The sequence below is a fragment of the Juglans microcarpa x Juglans regia genome, chromosome 3S (assembly GCF_004785595.1).
Source record: "Juglans microcarpa x Juglans regia isolate MS1-56 chromosome 3S, Jm3101_v1.0, whole genome shotgun sequence".
Taxonomy (NCBI): Eukaryota; Viridiplantae; Streptophyta; class Magnoliopsida; order Fagales; family Juglandaceae; genus Juglans; species Juglans microcarpa x Juglans regia.
In genome coordinates this window covers 20,330,148-20,349,590 of record NC_054599.1, presented here as the reverse complement: position 1 = coordinate 20,349,590, position 19,443 = coordinate 20,330,148, and the positions used below count along the sequence as shown (strand labels likewise).

Genomic DNA, 19,443 nt, shown 5'->3' with positions numbered 1-19,443 from the left:
GGAGCTACGTCATGGCAATCCAAACTGCAGAAATGTGTTGCTCTAGCTACCACAGAGGCTAAGTATATTGTCTTAACTAAAGCTAGCAAAGAGTTGTCATGGATGAAGAAATTCTTAGAAGAATTGGGTCAAAAACAAGAGAAGTATATTCTCTACTGTGACAATCAGAGTGTTATCTATCTCAACAAGAACTCAACCTTTCATGCAAGATCCAAGCATATTGCTGTGAGGTATCACTGGATTTGTAATGCATTTGAGATGAAGTTGTTACAGATTGAAAAAATCCATACTGATGAAAATGAATAAGATATGATGACAAAACCACTGCCTATGCAAAAGCTCAAAGTATGTAGAGCAAAATCAGGTTTAGTGGAACCTCTCACATAGTCATGAGGGGGAGATTTGTTGTGGTGGATCCCTCCATGTGAGGGAAATTATGACATTAGCATACTTGTAATTTTGCTTGTCATACACATATATAAGTAAAAATGAGATGGCGGCTAAAAGGGGGACGTACCTACATAGAAAAGAAAAAGTGAGAAAAGGAATATACAGGAGAGAAAGTCGTTCGGGCGTGTACGAAGTTTTTCTTTTTTTTCTCACATTTCCGTGTGACATTTGAGAGATCATCCATGGTTCGATTTTGATGAGATTTCAGTATGTTGTTCATGATATCAACAACTTCATTTTGAATAGTGCCGATCGCTGAGATTCATCTTCGTATGTCCACTAAAAATACTCAATTGGTGAAGTCTTTCTTGTCACTCTTGTGATTTTTCTATCTGTATAGTGATAATTTTGTGTTGAACCAAGAATATATAGATATTTTTGATGTATTGGTAGCCTTTAGATATTGTTCTATAGAAGACACGTACAATCTGTAACCTCATTATCGTTGAAAGTAAAAGTTTAACTGGACTAGGTCTCGTGGTTTTTCCCTTCGCATTGAAGGGTTTTCCATGTAAAAACTTCTTATGTCTTGCTTGTGAGTTTATATTTACTACATTATTAATTTAATTTACACATCGAAATGGTAGAAAAATATTTCGCTGTGAATTTTGGTGTTCACCCTAACACATGTTAGTACATTAGTTTGTATATTCGACATCATGACCATCTTTGGAAATGAAAATTGATATAAATTCTGTGCTAGGATTAAAATCATGAAATTGATGTAAGTTTTATCCGAGGATGAAAATTAGGAGAAAGATGAACATGCAAAAGTTTCAAGTAGGAGACTTTGTCTATTAAAAGTTTCAGTAGTTTTCACTCTGATATAACTGATCAAGTACAGACAAATAGTGAAGCCAGTCACCTTGACACCTTTTCACATAAGATCTAAAGTTTCAGCTTCATAGGTGGGTACACAAATACCATCCAGTTAGCATTTTAAAACAAAATCCACTTGCGAAATAAAAGAATAGAAATAATGAGTGCATGTTCTATGAAAATACAAAAGGAGATATTCTATATATAATTCATCTCAACAACAGAGCAATGATTTCATTCATGAGCTAGCTAGCTCATATTAAATATATGTTTCTTGTCTCAAAACAAGGTCGACAATATATTAGGCAGCTAGGTATAATTAGAGGATTCAGAATTTAATTACTTCCCCACATTCAAAAACAAACCAAACATATAAATATATATACCCAGCTAGAAGTAGCAGTGTCTTTAATACTTCCTTCCCTGATCAATTCACAGGGCAAAGCATCCAAGGTGACATGAATTATAAATTGGTTCAAGAGTGAGGTCGAGCTCATGATTCCTCCGCATCTCTGGCTCTTGTTCCCAGTCAGTACTGCCACTGCATAGCAGACATCCCAAATAGCATCTTAACTACACTGCCTCAAAACAATTTTATATATGTAGTCGACTTTCTAGTTCCAGACAGTAAAAAAACATGAACCATGGGATTTGGGATGCATCCCATACTCTCGAACTGATCATATTCACACTTAAAATATATAATAGGGTTAGGTCCAGTTGCATATAACATTGATATCATATTACTCCATTGATCAGTAGTAGTACTGGAAGTGATCATATTTGACTATGTCCTCTATAGAATGTTGAAAGTAATATAATTTTTAGGAAAAAGCTAAGGATGTGCATTCCTGTTGTTTGCTTTTTTTTTTTTTTTAAAGGAATGCATTCCTTCGGTGCAACCATTCGGTCTATGTAGAAGGACCCTAATTTTTGGGATGCACAGGAGAAGCTAGCGTAGGGAAGAGGAAGGCATTGTTATTATTTGATGTCATTGGCACGTCGGCCGGCCGGCCAACTTTCACATTTAGTTACAAATATACAGTACTGTATGGTGTAATAGACAATATATTACTCTGTCAGAGAGAAAAGCTTAATTACCCTATGTTTGAACAGGGAGGTTGCTGTGGTAGTAGGAACGATGATGATCCATTAGGGCCATGGTTTTGCTGCTCCCACTGTGCCTGTGGCGCCACAATTTCCTCCTTTTCTTTGAGCTATTGAGAGAGAGAGAGAGAGAGAGAGAGAGATTATTTATTCTTTTCAATAAATTTGGCTAAAGCCCCCAGCTTGCTGAAGCAGCTATATATACTAAATTTGCGTGCATGCATGCAAAAATATATAGACGGGGTACGTCACCTTCTTTGCTAGGACGGTATTCTGCTCCTTTATTGCCTTCTCCTGCATGCATATTGCAGCCAATTAGCACAATGAGATATGAATTTCGGACCGATTTACACACTGACAGAGCAGTCGACTACTTGTTGCGAACATATATAGAAATGCAAAAGCTCTTGGGGGAATTTATAATAATCAAGATGTGCCAAAGTCGATCGACCCCTTCAAATAAAATAGTATGCAGAAATGGGAATCATATATATATATATATATATATATATATATCCTCGGTGATTTGCAAAAACCAAGATGATTAATGTGCCGAAAGGCCTTGCCTTTCTCTGAAGATCCGAGATTCTCTCATGCATGAGTTGGGTCTGCAAGAGAGAAATATTTCAGTTCCATATTAATTATATGCATCACCGAATTAATTATAGAGAAATATTAATAATATATAATATATAATTAGCTAACGTACTTTTCTTGCTCGAATGCGTTTAAGAGAAGCATCAAGCTGTTGCTCTAAATTTTGTAGCTCCTTGTGACTTAATGATCCCAGATCATCTCCCAAATAGTGTCTGATCAAAGAGGTTTACATAATTAACAACAAAAGCGCGCGCGCGCACTCACAACACACACATATGAGATTTACTATGCATCAATCACTATATATTCACTTTCACACTCCACATCTATAATTTTTTCATAAGGTGTGAAGATGTTTTTCATAAGATATGGAGATAATGTTTTTCATACAGTGTGAGATGGTGAGTAATGAAGAAGAATTTATATATATATATATATATATATATATATACATATATATCATCTATGAATTGGGGCCGGGGATTATATTTTTTATTTTTGAATTAGTACCATCGTCTGACCTGATAAGATCAAGTTGTTCAACAAAAACTTTGGAGATCATTATTAATATTTAAAGTACTGACATTATTGGTACTCTTTCAAAAGTTCTATTATTTATTATTGTATATATAATACCTTAAGGTATATATGGCCAGTATGCTAATTTAGTTAGAATATGGATCGGTAATTTTCAATATTAAATAAGTTTAGTTATTCATGCACCTTGTAAAGGCCTACATGAACCAGTTTTTATAATGGGTAGCTCAAACTATCAAACTTCATATATATATATATATATATATATATATATATATATAAATTATAAAAAGTTGTATTAAAGTTCACCATTGATATTAATTAGATTGACTATACAAAAAATAGGTCAAATGGCAAAATTATCATAATTTTTTTATAGTTGGATAAAGTAATATAATATAATTAAAACTGATGGTTTAAATTAGTGTACAAGTAAATAAATGCAGGATACTGCATGTAATTGATCCGATTCCCTAAATAAATTTAATTAAGAAAACATGGCACATGACTGGCACGAGTGTAATCAATTAATTAAGCTAGCTAGTACGTACATACCCCTGGTTTCTTTGCAAAAGCTCGACCTTAGCCTTAAGTCTAGAAAACTCCAAGTTCCAATTCCCCTGCATGCAGTTCATTGCGCGCACATGATCAATTAAGACTTAACAATCAATTTTCTTCTATGAGAAAATTGCTTATATATCAATGAAAATAATCATTTCTTAATTACTAAAATAAATATATTTTCATCACAAATAATCATTTTGATGACAAATAACTCATTACAAATAATTATATATGTATATATATTTTTTTATATTTTTATAAGTAATAAACAATTAATAGTATTAATAAAGGATAGGCAAAGCCCAAATGCACAATACAAATATGTACTGTATATATATATATATATATATACACGACATTAATATACCATGCATGCATGTTACGTTTTTGACCAATGAACTTAGATATTGACAAATTATTACCTGAAATTCAGAATCAGTAGTGACTAGCTTCCCCTCTGCATAAGAATAGCTCTCATAGCGTTCAAGTATCTTTTCCATGCTGTTGCATTAAGAAAAAAATTAATTAATATTATCTATCGTCATTAATGCACATGAACTAAAATACCAGTTGGTAACTCATGATGATGATATGCATGGGAAGCTTTAAAATGCATAATCAAGAGAGAACAGTACTCATTCTACGTCTGAAACGCACGACGACGTACCTTAGGTCAAAAGTTTCTTATAAGTTATCACGTTTAGAATCTTCATAAATTGCTAAACTAATATATCTATTGAGAAAAATCGAGCTAAAGTTTTGTAGATCGATTCATTCTCGTCGTAAATAACCAATCATAAATATCAGTTTTCTTGTAACGTAGCTGCGGCGAATGTCAGCAAAACATATACATGCATCTAGGAGATATATATATATATATATATATATATGTTAATGCTACTTAATTTGTTGATCTCCTTACGATCGAGTACAGAGTGTTGCTACTGTTAGGAGTCAAAAGCTAGCCACTAGCTACCGCGTTCTTATTATGATGTTAATTAGAACAGTGGAAGAAATCATTTGGTGGATCATGTTAAGCAAAGAAATTGGCCGGGGACAAAAGTAGTTGTGGCTGTCAACAAGAAAATGGCCCCAACAGAAAGTATGTAGCAACTGTACCCCACCAGTACTATATACTATAGTAACATGATATATAATAATATTATTGATTCGGAATATAGATTTTTTTTTTTTTGGCTGAATCATGAATATATAGACATTAATTTATTTACTTGGTGATCACCGCAACTCCAACAAGCAGTATGAAATAAATATAGCATGAAGTACCTGCATGCAACAAAGAAACGGCGGCCGGAAATTCTAGTAACAAGAACAGCTAGCTAGAAGGCCATAACCATTTCCAAAGAATATTATTTATAAGTTCATAACATTTCCAGCAAGAACATGGATCGAGCTGTATAGCTGCAAATAGCACAAAAACTAGAGACTCTAGCAAACGCGAAGCAACGTACACGAATAAGAAGTAGCAAGCTAATTAAGCAACAAAGAAACCAGCTATATATTGCAAATATACAGGTAAAAATACACATTATCTGCAGCTAGCAGCGTAACTTCCCTAACATGCAATGGATAGTAACATAGAACATAGCCATCCGCCAATTCCTCGTTGGTCTCTGAAGCACAAATTTCCCGGCCCTCAAGTTGTGGACTTTATATATATGATCTGGGGTGCTATCAAATATATATAGTACCCGCAAGGACATGAACTAACTTGTTTTCTCCTCCCATGCATTGAACAAGCGGGAACTCCTTTTTCCCTCCAAATATGGTAGATAGCACCAGAAACATCCCCCTAGTAATTAATTTAGCTGGCTCTGAAAACTAAGATTTCTGCCATCCATGTAACTAGCTCCCCCAAGGCAGCTGGCCATTGCAAGCGGGGAATGTTTTAATTATTTGTCACATCAACATCAACCATGCATATTCTTTCAGTTAGCAAAGGTACATGAAAAAGAGGTGATTGTGATTGTAACTCTCCTCAATTGCTCGACGAGATTACTACATGCATGTCTGATGATTATCCCACCAAACCACACTAGCTTATGCCTTGGGAACCCCTGCCCTTTTGATCTAATGCCTAATGGTCTTATCGGCACCACTGATGGTGAAAGCGCCGCTTGGATCACTCGATCAACCATTTAACTTAATCCATCCAAGTGATATTTGGCTTAACATTAATCAACTGATACAATTTTTGGATAGCCATCCACAACTCACTATTGTCATCAGCGAGCCAATTTAAAAAAGATCATATTCTTTCAACAAAGGTACATTGAAAAAAAAGGTGATTGCGACACTAGCTCTCCTCATTTTCTCCATGAGATGACTGATTCATGCATGCAAGCGTCCAAAGATCATTTTTAATGTTCCAATGGAAGGCCCAAATCATATGACCTATACTCCAAAAAGACTAGTTAATGATATAATTGGAGCCTCATTGGAACCTTATAAAGAGCAAAAACTTCCCATTCTCAAGAAATATGAGATCTCATACACCACCTACATTTATCCTTATTATATGGCGTATCACAATCTCCCTCTTTAAATTTCCGATGTCCTCGTTGGGCCTATCTTTCGTAGGTGGCATGGCTCAAGTCCCATATTTCTAGTTGGGATGGGCTCCGATACCATTTATAATGCCCTAATGGAAGACTCAAACCACATGACCTATACTCCAAAAAGACTAGTCAATGATACAATTGGAACCTCATTGAAACTTTATAAAGAGTAAGAACTTCTCATTCCCAAGAAATGTGGGATCTCATACACCACCTATCATTATCCTTATTATGGGGTATCACATCATCCCACCAAACTACACTAGCTTATGCCACGGGATCCTCTTCCCTTTTGATCTAAGGGTCTGATCATAAGTACTACTGAAGGTGAAAGCAATGCTTAGATTACTCATTCATTGAGCTTTGACTCTCATAGTAATATTTGGCTTAAAACCAGCCTATAATTAATAAATTTTGGATAGCCATCCACAACTCAATATTTTCCTTGGTGGCCCAATTCAACCCTGAACCAACAAAAATCGTATCTACTTTCACTAGGATATCATACCTTGATGCAACAACAACCTCCCTACCAAATCTGTCAATAAGTAGGTTTGTAGGGTGGTAGTTATCAGTCCAAAGAAGTGGAAGAGTCATTCTCAATTAATGGTGTGTTTATTTCAACCCCTGACTAAAAACCTTAAGAATCTTGCACAACGACCACAAGCAATCATGGTGTTTTTGTTTTGTAGTACTCTAGGATAACTATAGGGATGGTGAATTTGGGATCCTAGATTGTTTGAGAGAAATGATTCCAAATGGCTTTAATTGTAATATTAATTAGTCATTTTACAATATAGTCTCAAATGTGACTTAAACTTTTTTGGATCAATACATATGGTATTAGACCTACTCCCAACTAGAAGTGTGAGATTTGAGTAGTTATCTAAGGCAATAAGAATGAAATAAAATACATGCCATGATCTAGGATGCAACAGGCTTGATCATGACTTCCAATCCTGTGGTGTAGAACTCCCTTTACTAGCTTGGAGGTAACAACTTGTGTACAGATAGATTTCCCTTTTCAATTTGAAGATAGTTGTTCTGTTTTGGGTTACTAGGCATCTACTCGTGATTTTTCTTTTTTTATTTTTATATGCCCTACAAACTTATCCAAATAGTGAGCCTAAGTATGGCCCAAAGAGCATCAAAGTCAATGAAGGAGCGAGATTTTGTGAAGATGTTAGCTAATTAAGGAGAGGATGAGGCATGTGGGGTTGAAGTACAACATGAGCAATTTGTTCCCAAGCTTAGTTGTGGCCAATTTCAATGTGCTTTGTACATAACAGTTGTGTAAAATGCATTGAAATTGTTGCAAAAAAAGATACATGATGAGTGAAGGCAAATGCCAAAGGTCTTAGAGTAAGGAGTATGGTTCGGTTAACTTAGCAATGGCATGAGCCATGACCCTATATTAAGCTAATTGTGTGCTGAGGTGAGAGAGAATGTTTTTCATTTTAGCACACTAAAAAGGTGGAATTGCTTTCCAAAAAGGTGTAGTAGCCTATGGTGGAGCATCACAAGACAAGCGAACCAACCCAATCAACATCAGCAAAGGCATATCAAAGAATGTGCTTGGCAATTTTATAATGGCTCTCAATTGATTGTTGCGTTAATTGTGATACAAAGTTCACGTTGAAGTAAAGATAAGGGCGAGTGCATGAGATATTGGATGGCACTGACAAAACTGCAATAATAGTTAGGTAAGAAAATTGGATATCAATTTTTGTCTCCTTTGTTTTCTGGGACATTGACATGGAAATTGGCTTTCATTTTATCATTGGACCACGTTGTGTGGAAGGGATAAAAACCCCCTCAGCCCAGCAAGTTGAGCCCAACAGGAAATAAGAAGTCTGTCTCTTAGCCCAATGACCTACTTGTCCCAGAATCCCATGAGAAAGAAGAAGCACATCTCACAACCCAAGGATCAAGCCGTTTTGGCCAAGAGACCCTCGAAATGATAAAAACGGGGATCGAGGAAAATGATGAAGCTCCGACAAAGAGTTGACAAAGGAGGGCGCCACCCATGTAGGCCGAGAGGTTGCTAGCGAAACTGTCAGAGGTTCTCGCCAATTAAGTAACCTTCCTCTGATACGTAACATCACAATGGGTGTCTCAAGCACGCCCCAGATACTCATGGGTTACAGCTTGAGGATGTGCGGGACAAGTAAGCATCACCTGCACCTAGAGAGTGGAAAAGGCAGGCGCCGCCGACACAGGCTGAGAGGTCGTCGACGTGCTTGTCAGATACCCATACACTACATCGCATTAAATGCTCTAGGTGGTCAGAGCATGAGGATGATGGGACTGCACCCTGGCGATGGGTGCGAGATATTCCCCTATACCTAGTATAAAACCAGACCACCAGGTACATACTAACTCAAGTAATAATCTTCTATAGGAATTTCGATCAAGAAAACTGACTTAGGCATTGTAGGGTCTCCTGATCACCCCCGAGCCTTCCTTTTAATTTACATTCGTGCAGGTTAGTTGTCCACCTCCCAGTTGTCTGAAGAGACCCTGTGGTACGTACGAAACACGTCCAAAACATTGTGGAATATCTAAAACATACTTGGATCGAGACAAAATTAAACCATCAAAAACTAGAGTCACTTGGGTCCTTAAAAATAATGTAGTGGGCCAAGATTCATCGTATGATCAATTCGGTATGAAGGGAGATAATAAAATTATTAAGGAAGGTGCACTCAACTTGTTAATGTCATATTTTTCTTTATAAGTAATCAAGAAATTTTATTTATAAGAAGAGAAGGCATAGTCAAGTATACATGAAGTATACATGAGAAGTACCTAATTAGGGTTTGCAACCGAAAGTAGAAAATCATGGACATTTAATCCATTAAAATCAATGACCCTAGCCCATAAGAACAAAGTTTTAAAAAAGAGAACTTTAAGTTCATCTATTGTCCTCTCACAACCCTTGAAGTTCTATCATTTGTCTCTCGCCAAATGCACCAAAACATTTATATAGGAGCCATTCTCTAGATTGTTGCCACTTATGGATTAGCTTAGAGGCTTCTCTAGCTTGCTAGAAATTCTACCAGCCTATTAGACATGACCCATGGTAATCTAATTCCTGAAAAAGAAAAAAATCATCCCACATGCTCTTCACCACCTCACAATATAAAAGTAAGTGATCTACTGATTCATCATTCTTCTTACATATGCAACACCAGTCCAACATCATTATCCGACGTTTTCTCAAATTATCTGTTTGTCGAAGGAGGCTAACTATCCAAACAAAACAAAACTACTTTTAGAGGAACTTTCGTCAAATTCATTCATGGAAAAGTGGTCATACCCTAGCTAGTTAGAACTTGCTAGAACAATCTGACTTTTAATCTACATTTCTTGGAATGGCTTCAATTTATCTTTCATATGGTACCCTCAGGCTCTGTTTGGATGTTAAGAGTATCTTAGATCATCTGTGAATAGCAGTGAAATAGTTTATGAATATTAGTGAATAGTTTATAAACAGTAGTGAACTGTTTATGAATAGTAGTGAAGTAGTATGAAAATGGTTGAGAACAATTGTGTTCCCAAACACAACCTCAATCACTTTTATGAAATGCATATAAGCAAAGAACTGGTGATAACCTCCAACTCCCAATCTTATGCTACCCTAATGAAATCTACATGCCATTGAGGGTACGTAGACAACTGCATCCTTCGCTCATACAAACTAAAAAATGGTAGGCAATGTGTCTTTAAGGCTTTGTTCACCATACCATTTGTCGTCCCAAATTTGACACGAGAACCATCACCCACTAGAATATGTACATGTCTTAGGAAGATCTCTCGACATTTGCTAATATTTTTCCACAAACCAGCCTATATCAACTGCATACCTCATTCAAGCACCATCCTCTCCAAGCAGCCCCAAACTTTAAATCTATAATCGTTTTCCATAAGGCTCTCAATTCTTGTTGGAACCATCACAATCATTTACCCAAAAGAGTTTGGTTGAAATTCATCATATTACAAATTCTCACTCCACCCCTAGATATTGGTGTGCAAACAATCAACCAATTCACCAAATGAAATTTAAACTCTTCCCCCACCCCACTCTACAAGTTGTAGTTTTTCAATATGGTTGGCAACCTTAATGGGGAGCAGGAACAGGGACAGAAAATAGGTTGGAAGGTTAGAAAGAGTAATTTAATCAGAGTAAGTCTACCCCTTTTAGACAAATATAACCTCTTCCAAAGCCAATATGCAATCCACATTTTCAATCATGGCATTCCAAATCCCTTTTGATTTGAAGGAAGCACCCAACAGTAAGTTAAAATACTTCATCGGTAGAGAAGATACCTTATATATATCCTATGAGACAGGCACCACATTGGGGAAAACCACCATCAGCACTAATTCAAACTTTGAAAGATTAATTCCCAAACTAGAGAATAACCCTTAAAGATTGAGTCTGCCCAAGATTTGCTTCACAGAAGATGAGAGGATCATTGGCAAAAAAAAAAAAAAAAAGAGAGAGAGAGAGAGTTATGAATAGAGCTATAATCACCATTCCCCTCCGAGAAATCATAGAGAAAACCACCTTCCACGCGGCCCGAAATCATCTTGTTTAGAACTTCCGTGGCGATAATGAAAAGTAATGGAGAGAAAGGATCATATCATTAACATTTGATAAAATAACAAGTATTGTGTCATGATTCAAACAATAGTGCCTATTCCATAGAGACATGTTCCAATAGGAATCCACTAGATTAAATAGGATCTTGTGGGGTGGATTAGGAGACGAGAAAAAATTCCACTTGATTAAATGGGACAAGATTTGCACTCCCCTATCTTGTGAAAGCTTGGGGATTAGAAAGCTGAGTATTTTCAATAAGACCTTACTTGAGAAATGGTTATGATGGTACCATTAAGAAAGCGAGGCTTTATATAGGACCGTGGTTGATGCCAAATTTGGAAGTACTTGGGGAGGCTGGATTTCTAATAAAGGGCCAGGATCGTATGGTGACGAGGAAGATACTCGCGAAAGGGCCTAAAGTTGGACGATTGTTTCCTCTGCATTCTTCCATTCTTACTGTTATTTCTTTAGCTTGTAACATTGTAAACAATAAGAGTGAAGTATGGCACAAACGGTTGGGTTATCCTAACTCTATTGTTTTATCTCATTTAATAAACTCTAGCTTGTTAGGCAATAAAGATCAATTTTCATCTCATCTTTCCTTTGATTGCTCCACATGCAAATTAGGTAAAAGTAAGTCCCTTTCATTTCCCTCTCATGGTAGTCATGTTGAACGGTGTTTTGATGTGATTCATAGTGATGTGTGGGGAATCTCTCATGTTATTTCACATGCGAATTATAAATACTTTGTTACTTTCAGTGATAATTATACCAAGTATACCTGGATTTATTTTCTATGTTCTAATTCTGAAGTTTCCTCTCCCTTTCAACAATTCATCACCTATGTTGAGACTCAATTTTCATCAAAGATCAAAACTTTAAGGTCTGATTCAGGTGGTGAATATATGTCTCGTGAGTTTCATGAGTTTCTCCAACAAAAAGGTATTTTTTCTCAGCGTTGTTGTCTTTATACACCTTAGTAAAATGGTGTTGTTGAATGAAAAAATAGACTTGTGTTGGATGTTGTTCATACGTTATTGGTTCAATCCTCTGTTCTGCCTAAATTCTGGGTCGAAGCCTTATCGACGGCGGTTTATTTAATTAATAGATTGCCTTCCAATGTCTTGAATTTTGACACTCCTTACTTTCATCTTTATCATCAGCATCCTCGTTATCTTGACATGCATATTTTTGGTTTTGTTTGTTTTGTTCATTTGACATCCCATGAACGCCATAAATTATCTGCTCAATCTGTTAGGTGCGCCTTTATGGGTTATAGTATTTCACGCAAGGCTATGTTTGATATGATCCATGCTCTAACAGATTTCATATTTCCCGTTACGTTGTTTTTTTTAAAATCAGTCATTCTTTTCTACTCATATTGAGTCTTTACCTAAGATGCATGTTTTGCCTCATCAAACCTGACTGATTCAAACCTGAACTTGTGTATAAGTGACGATGACCAACTTTGCCCCTTCTTGAGCCTGATCCACCATCTGACCCTACTCAAATTGCCTCTTTACGAGTGATCCGGACTTCCACATAGTTCCTTGACGATCAACCAAAGTATCTCGTCGCCCTGATCGGTATGGTTTTTCACATACCTCTCTCCACGCTACTTTGTCTTCCATTCTCATTCCTTCATGTTATTCCAAGGCAGTTAAACATGAATGTTGGCGTGAGGTGATGGCTGAAGAACTTCGGGCTCTTTAGGACAATCACACATGGAATGTAGTTCCTTGTCCTTCTACTGTTAAGGCTATCTGTTGCAAGTGGGTTTACTCGATTAAGTTAAGTTTTGATGGGACTCTGCATCGGTATAAGGCATGGTTGGTTGCACTTGGCAACATACAAGACTATGGGGTGGGCTATGAGGAGACTTTTGCTCCGATTGCCAAGATGACTACAGTGCAAACCGTTCTGCCTATTGCTGCCTCACAAGGTTGGCCCCTTCATCAAATGGATGTAAAAAATGTCTTTCTTCACGTTGATCTCAAAGAATATATCTACATAATCATTCCACCTGGATTGTCATCTTCTTCTTCATTCAATGTCTGTAAGTTGAAACGCTCATTATATGGGCTGAAACATGCTCTCTGAGCATGGTTTGATATACTCAAACCCACCTTGCTTCAACTTTCCTTTAAGCAAAGTCAATATGACTTCTCTTTGTTTTTCTGCAAGTCATCCACTGGTATTGTTCTTCTTCTAGTTTATGTTAATGATATTTTTATTACAGGGCCAAATTTTGCTTTGATTACTAGACTGCAACAGCATCTTCAGGCCTCATTTCATATGAAAGATCTCAGTCCTCTTACGTACTTCTTGGGGTTGAAAGTCCATACTAATTCCTCCGACATTTTTCTTAATCAACATAAATACACTCAGGATTTTATTACATTGACAGACCTTCAGGATACTTCTTCAGTGGATACTCCACTAGAAGTAAACACGAAGTATCATCGTGAGGAGGGAGATCTCCTTTCCGACCCGACCGTGTTTCGACAGTTAGTGGGTAGCCTGAACTATTTGACTATTACTTGACGTTATATTTCTTTTGCTGTCCAGCAGGTTAGTCAGTTCATGCAAGCTCCACGTCATCTACATTTAGCTATTATTCATTACATTATTAGATATCTTCGAGGGTCCCCTAGCCGTGGTTTGTTCTTCCCCACTAGGACTCCTCTTCTCCTTGTTGCTTATATTGATGCTGATTGGGCCGAATGTCCTGATACACGACAATCTGTCACGAGATGGTGCATGTTTTTTGGTTACTCTTTAATCTCTTCGAAAAGAAAGAAACAGGATCATGTCTCTAAATCTTCTACTGAATCTGAATACCGTGCGATGTCGACTGCTTGTTTGGAGATTCTCTGGCTTTATGAGCTCCTACCTGAGCTTGGTTGTGCTCAGTCGGATCCTACTCCTCTCCATGTTGATAATACTAGTGTCATTCAAATTGTTGCTAATCCTGTTTTTCATAAGTGTACAAAACACATTAAGGTGGACTGTCATTCCATTCGGGAAGTCTTGGAAGCTCGTATTATTTCTCCTCCTCATATTTTCACTGACTTCCAGATAGCTGATGTGTTTACCAAGGCTATGACACGACAACATCATCAATTTCTTGTAGGTAAATTGATGCTTCTTGACCAACCAACATCAATTGAGGGGGGATGTCAACGGGAATGTAGTTATCATTGTAAAAATTTTAGTCATACGTTCCTTATTTAGACAATATTTTGTATTCCTTATTTAGACAATATTTTGTAGCTGTAAATAGCTTTATCATAGCCTTGATTCTGTAAATTAGGACTTTTATAGCTTCCTTATTTAGTTAGATTTGATTGTTGTAATGGCTGATTTTCAACCTTGTAATTAGTGATATTGTTCTATATAATAAGAACCCTCGTAAAGAGGTCATTGAATCCAATTTGATAAGTTCAACCTACCTGTTCCCTAACTGTAGACATTGGGCATGAAGGGGATTACGATAGGGAGTGGTGACGCCTAGAAAGCCTAAGCTCTAGTAGCAAGCCAACGAACTCACTGGCAACAACCCAAAAACAAAGTGATCGAAAGATCAACAGAATGATGATCTGTATATTTTCACAATGGTTTTCTCTCACAAACCACAAATATTATATTTTTTATAAGTCACAATTATTATATTTCTAAAAATATGTCAAGGTTCCCTTATTAGAAAGAACACGCATCCTTAAAAATCGTTCTTCCAGGCTTAACTTAACATCTCAAGCAATGTATAGCAAATTAATGACGAGTAAGTTTAATTACAACATAATTAATAGTTAGATTTAGTGAGTTACTTACAGCATAAATCTCACATACATTAGTAAGTTTGACCTGGTAAGTTGAATCCAATGGTAGAGGTGAACAAAGACCATTGGGACTGACTAGAATTGGATGTTGGATTTTGGAACTGATGGAGAATCGATCAGTCGACAGTCCTTTTTTTTTTTGTTCGGTGTCAACTGGCAGTCCAAATCGATTAAAACCGATCAAAATCAGTTCGGTTCCGATTTGAACCATGTTTAAACTGGTGAACCGACCGATATAATATATATTATTTTATCCTTATTTAAAATGACGTCGTTTTACTTAAATTAAATGAGGTTGTTTTATAACGGTTTGTTAGAAAAAAAATAATAATAATTAAAACAATGTTATTTCGTTTAATACACTAAACGACGTCGTTTTGGGTTAGGTCCTCGCCCCTCCCCCTTCTTCCTCATTTCTCCTCTCCATCATTTCTCTCTCATCTCTTAGACCTCTCTCGGTTCTCCCTCCATCCACCATTCAGCTATTAATCGATGACTCTCATCGCCGACCCTCACTCCCTCACGTTCCATCTCTCTCTCTCTCTCTCTCTCTCTCTCAAACCTTCTCACACTTTCGGTAAGTTACCTAACTTGCATTGAATATTTGGGTAATTTTTCTATCAAATCTTGAGTATATATGTTCTTTGGCATTGTTGAGCTGTAATTTCATTTCCAGTTAGAATTTATGTTCTTTCATTTTCTTCCCTTTTCGCAGCGGCCAAACAGTTGTTAGATCCTATAACTCCTAAGATGTAAATTAAAATTGGACTCTAGATCAGTAATTAAAGGTCAAAAACGGACACTTAAATTGTTGAACAACCGGAATCGAGCCGGTTGATCATCGGCATGTAGGCTTCATGAACTAATTCGGATTTTTATCAATATACCATCTTTCAGCCAGAATTTTCTCTCTATTTTATGTCTCTCTCTCTTTTTTTTTTTTTTTTTTTTTTTTTTTATCTCAGTCGCATAATTTTGTTGATTTTCTAGTTGTCAGGATAATCTTAATTCAGTCCGCGGGTGTCAACTGGACCACATTGACTGCCGGTCATCAAACAGTGTATGCCCAATGTGCTTAAGCATTGATGCTTGATTCCAAGAAACCAACTGAAGCACTCTCAAGCCCCTTTCTTTCTTCAGCAGACAAACAGACACCCACAATGGCGCGCGCACCAGCTTCTCACACTTGGGGAAAGTACCAATTATTTGGAAAACCAATATGAATGAATTGCAAACACAATCCTTGGCCAAGAGAATCTTATAATTAATCTCCCACCCCCAAATAAAAATCGTTTGTTGTGAACTAACTAGATCCGGCATCAGCGCCCTCAGATGTTAGCCAACACCTTCGCAATACATTGAAAGATTGTGTTGCAGCAGGAATTAGGTCGAAAATCCTTGAAAAAAGACTGGTTCACCATTCACTGCATGAATAGCTAGCTAGCATATGCATCAACCACAGGCGCCGCCATGCCCATTCGAGAAATCGAAACTAAACCCATCCGATCCCGGGGCTTTGATATCCTTTATGGGAATTAGGGTTGCCTTCATCTGTTCGTATATATGTCATTTCCTTAGCCAACACAAATTGCTAATTGTTATCCAGCTCTTCTAAGGTCTGCATATTTTTTTGACAAATCCTTGTCTTCCTGCTGATCAGAAGATTCTGTGAATGGGCCTGCAGTACTGCACCAGCCCTGAAGTGTCCCTCGCTAGTTCAACCCATTTCTCCCAGAGACATTTGAAAACTTGGATCATAACTCTAAGACCTTTCAAGTACGGTAGCTTCTCTAAGTGGTTTGACATGGTATCTTTAGCACATAGCATTGTTTTCTCAAGTGAAATCCATACTTAAAAGTACTTCAGCAAATTGTATATGTACTTTGTGTAATAGATATAATTTACTCTTTAGTTTGGCGTTTGTTAAACCAGGAAAGAGTAGTCTCATCTCCCGAAGTTCAAGGTCTCTTTCAGTCAGATATATATGACCTACCCAGGGCTAGCTAGCTTTAGTTGGAATAAGGCTTCAGAAATCTCTCCTAGAGCTTCGGAACTATATATAATATCATGTGTGTGTGCACTATTATATTAAATCAAGCAATTAAGCGATTCTGTCTCTAATAAAATTATTGCATTTATGACTGAAAGAGAAGGAGCTGGAGGAAGATCAAGAAGAATCGGAAGTAGAAGAATACCAAGAATCTGTGGAGTACTCAAAAAGCTTTCCCTTGTTTGAGAAGACAATCAAACCGACCTCAGCATCACACAGCACAGAGATCTCATGCGCCTTCTTGAGCAGCCCACCTCTCCTTTTGGAAAAAGTAACCTGACGGTTGATTTTGTTCTCTATACGTTTAAGCTGAACCCTACCCCTTCCCATGATCTCAGTTTCTCAAGAAAATAAGAGGAAAAAAAAAAAAACAGGATCCAAGAAAATCCCAAAAAAGAAGGAAAACAAAAACCACCTGCAACTGAACACAAACAAACAGTTAATTTGGGATGGTTGGGGGGGCGGTCTTTCTTCTTGCCAAATGTGAAAATGTTAAGAAAACAAGTTGCATATATATAGAATGAGGAGTGGTTTGAGAACAATGCAGAAAGCGGTTTAAGGGAGAAAACTAAATGGTTTTGGAAAAACCAGGGTAGTTTTAAGGATATGTTGTCGAGTTGGGATTGGTTGGCTGTACCTGGTAGCCCTAGTGGCTGCTGTTAGCTAGGGATCAATATCTTCTTTATTTTTTTATAAAAATAGAAGGTCTTTATTTTTTACGGTGCCAGACAGTCAGAGCCAGGGGTTTGTATAGGAAGAAAGAGGGACCACAACACTGACACGCGTACTACTGCTCCTGTCAACTTCTTTGCGTTAACGGCGCCCGCATGCCTACCGCCTACTTGATGTGTATATATATTAAGACAAATGATAAATATAACACTTTATATAATAATATCTTAAAAAAAATAATATTTTATAAAACTAATATCATTGTACAAAAATATCTTTATTTTATAATATGTATTGTAAAAATGTTATGTAAAGTATTGTATATTTATCACTATTCATATATTAAAAAGAAAATGCTAAATGTTACTTAAAAGAAAAAAACTTACCAAAATAAAAAATATTTTTTCACGTATCAATTATTGATAGAATAAAAATTATAAAATTTAAAATTTAAATTTAAAAAAAAACTAACAAAATGAGTCTTATAAGTAAAAATATAAATAAAATTATAAGTACATATAATACTACTCATATTAAAAAAACACATATTTTTCACATAAACATCTAATTATCATAAAAATTTATGTTCATTTTAATTTTTATCATTATATTTAATTTACCAAAAAAATTGTGGCATTTAATTTCTTCTAATAAAAAAGATGGTTCTTTTTTAACAAATATGGAAAAATAATCATATAATTAAAGAATTGCTAAGCTACTAGATACAAAATTAATCCTTAATTATGATTTTCAGTTTTTTATAAATTGAGATCACAGCTTTCAACTTTTACAATATTGAAGTTCGAGGAACAAGAAATTTGAATTAAGTACCTTCATCAGTCTCCCGTTAAAAGAATTGCGCGCCACATGACAAATTGATACTTACATCTCTAGCATCTATTTCCCTAAAGTTGCATGTTAGAAAATAATCCATGTCTTGGACTAATGTTCTAATGTAAATTTAACTACTTTCAAGGATATGGGATCAAGATCGACTCATTAGTTGTACTTGTATCTATATAGTTTGTGTTATTTCGAAAGAGTAATATTGCTAGGTATAAGTTACAAATAGATAAGTCTCATATAATCTCTTTGTAAAAAAGTAGGTTCCACTAACAAATAATAATTTTTTTTATACTTTTTTTTAGGTGGGATCCACTTTTTTACAAGAGTTTGTATGGACTTACCTATTTGAAGATATCATTTCTCATTTTGAAAAGTATGATCTACACAAATATTAATTAATAAATATTTTATATCATGTTATCTTTTTCTTACTTAAAACTCTCAAACTCTGTTATTAGTGTCCAAGCGTGGAGGTTGAGCAACAAAGTCATGTACTCCTGACGATGGGGATATATAATTGTATAGCATTACCTCTACTTAAGTTAATTAACATGAGTACCTATATTTAAGTATTTGCTAGCTCAAAAGGTACTCGAAATTTAAGTTAGGGCATTTCCCCCAATATGTGTGGAGCTAATTTCACCTAAATAATAATATCATGTAATCCTAGCTGATCTCACCAAACCCGCCCACGCCAGTCCAGTACGTTATCCACTAGATCGCCCCATTTTTTTTCTCATTCCACCTATATATATATATATATGTGTGTGTGTGTGT

At 36.1% G+C, this 19,443-nt stretch overlaps 1 protein-coding gene across 1 annotated transcript; it reads right to left on the bottom strand.

Annotated features, from left to right (window-relative positions):
- Positions 1–1,483: 1,483 nt before the first annotated feature.
- Positions 1,484–17,666, bottom strand: LOC121258232 (truncated transcription factor CAULIFLOWER A-like). The gene is made up of 8 exons (XM_041159662.1): positions 17,294–17,666; positions 4,497–4,575; positions 4,066–4,130; positions 3,086–3,185; positions 2,943–2,984; positions 2,629–2,670; positions 2,371–2,486; positions 1,484–1,810 (listed from the first exon to the last, which is right to left on the bottom strand). The coding sequence occupies exons 1-8, from the start codon at positions 17,476–17,478 to the stop codon at positions 1,702–1,704; spliced, it is 738 nt and encodes a 245-aa protein (XP_041015596.1). The 5' UTR covers positions 17,479–17,666; the 3' UTR covers positions 1,484–1,701.
- Positions 17,667–19,443: the final 1,777 nt, after the last annotated feature.